Source organism: Sinocyclocheilus rhinocerous, unplaced genomic scaffold (genome assembly GCF_001515625.1).
Source record: "Sinocyclocheilus rhinocerous isolate Xijiao unplaced genomic scaffold, SAMN03320098_v1.1 scaffold488, whole genome shotgun sequence".
NCBI classification, from domain to species: domain Eukaryota; kingdom Metazoa; phylum Chordata; class Actinopteri; order Cypriniformes; family Cyprinidae; genus Sinocyclocheilus; species Sinocyclocheilus rhinocerous.
This window is the reverse complement of record NW_015664075.1, coordinates 319134-321110: the sequence shown is the minus strand read 5'-3', so window position 1 is coordinate 321110 and position 1977 is coordinate 319134. Positions and strand designations below refer to the sequence as shown.

The following is a 1977-nucleotide window of genomic DNA, read 5'->3' as shown; positions in this document are numbered from 1 at the left end:
CATTCCTGAAGACACAGAGGTGCTGATAGTGATCAGGCCTGTAGGCCAACATGTGTATGCATCGGGGGTCTGCTAATTGTCACACCTTTTGCACAGTGGGTAAAGCTGTAATCTGCTGATTGGTCAGTTTGAATGTCTCACATTTGGTTTTTAGTCACATGGTCAAGGAAGGGATAAAAGAAAATTGTAACGGTAGCTCTGTCTCTTTTTTTGCTGCCGCATTTCTTTGCTGGCGCTCTCTTCTCGGGGCTCTGCCCTCTCTCCTTCTTTTTTCTCCCTCTCTCTATCTCCCCCTCTCTCTTTCTCTCTCAGGTAATATTTTACATACATGCTGGGTAGAATTAATTGTTCATGTTTTACCATCCTTCATCTATTTTGTAACCAATTCAGTGTAACCATAACAAAATATTGTTATTAAACCATTTCAATTATTAATTATGTGCTAACTAGTCTTGATTCAAGGTTAATATTAAAGTGCTACCTATTGCAATACAATATAGTCACTTAATAGCAACGCTCTCCCACATATTTAGCCATTCAAACTGCGCTTATTTCCGTCGTTGGTATAAGTGGCAGTGGGTGGTAATAGACTAGAAATGTACAGTTTTATACCATCGTGCTGATAACGTTTCTTTAGTCATTCGGCAATCCTACAGCCTGAACCACTGTAGGGAAACCACCCTTACATTGTTGTTTATGCAATTTAGGAAATTATATTTGATTTATAAATATTAGTTTAGACGGTATGCAATTTTTTTATAGACAGTCGTTAGTTATTTCAATGCATTGAAAAAACAATTTAATGAGGTGCATTATTTTGCTCATCGCGCCCTCCTGTGGCCTAAAGAGACAGGCCAAATGTTTCCTTAACACTTATTTAATCTGCATATAATATATAAGAAAGGAGATATTTGTTTAAATTTTATTTTGTTTTATTTGTTATTTTGTTTGTTAAGACTAAAAGTTGTTGTTTGTCTTAATAAATTTAGTAAATTAAAAATACAGTGGTTAAATTCAAACATTTTTTTCTACTGCTCTCTGTTTAAGAAAGGTTATACAAAAATTTCAATAATTATCGATACAGAACGATATGAAACATTATATCGTGATACATTTTTTAGCTATATCGCCCAGCCCTAACACACACACACACACACACACACACACTCTCTCTCTCTCTCTATCTCTCTCTCACACACATACACATACACACACTCACACACACACACATGTTTGTGCTGTGGCTCAGAATGGCTCATGTCTCTGTGTCTGTAAGCATGTTCATCTGTGGGCTGCTTTTAAACAGGAATGAGGATCGGATCATATAACCAGCTATTAAACCAGTCACACCCGCCTCTCTCTCTCTCCAGCGCTCTAACTCATCAGCACAGAGACAGGAGGAGGATATATGAGGACTGATAAGAGACAGACAGATGTACGTACAGTGCTTTATCCAACAGTTGCTGTTTTTCCTGCAGCTCCTGTTTCAGACTCTCCACCTCCACCTTCAGCTCGATGTTCTGGAACAAACCAAACATCTGTAAATGTGTCTGTTCACACGAGAGCAGAAGATGACCGTTCTTCATGTCAGCAGATAGATAGACAGACAGATCCTTTATTAATCCTTTATAGGAAATTAGATTTGTTATAATACCAGCAACCACACAGTTCTTACACACAGACAACAACGGACTATCTGACTACATTCCTAGATCAAAAACTTATGCTTAAAACATACTATACCTTATAATGATAGTACAGAGACAAATACACAAACAGAAAAAATACAGTTATTGTGCATTACAGTTTTTTTCAATTGCTTACACACTAAAATTAAAACTTTCCCACAATTAGCAAAACCTTACACTCAAGGAGCAAAACACCGGCCTAGATTTGCACAACTGTAAGCACATTGTCAGCTTCACACTATTTGCAAAACATTACACACAGTGATTTGCAAAACACTAAACACACTTG

General features: G+C 37.2%; 1 protein-coding gene across 1 annotated transcript in view; it reads right to left on the bottom strand.

Moving 5' to 3' along the window:
* LOC107729623 (myomegalin) overlaps positions 1-1977 on the bottom strand; it is a 60741-nt gene that overhangs the window by 50941 nt on the left and 7823 nt on the right. Inside the window, exon 5 of the mRNA XM_016540262.1 lies at positions 1444-1520. Coding sequence (XP_016395748.1) covers positions 1444-1520 — 77 coding nt within the window. The remainder of the gene's footprint in view (positions 1-1443; positions 1521-1977) is intronic.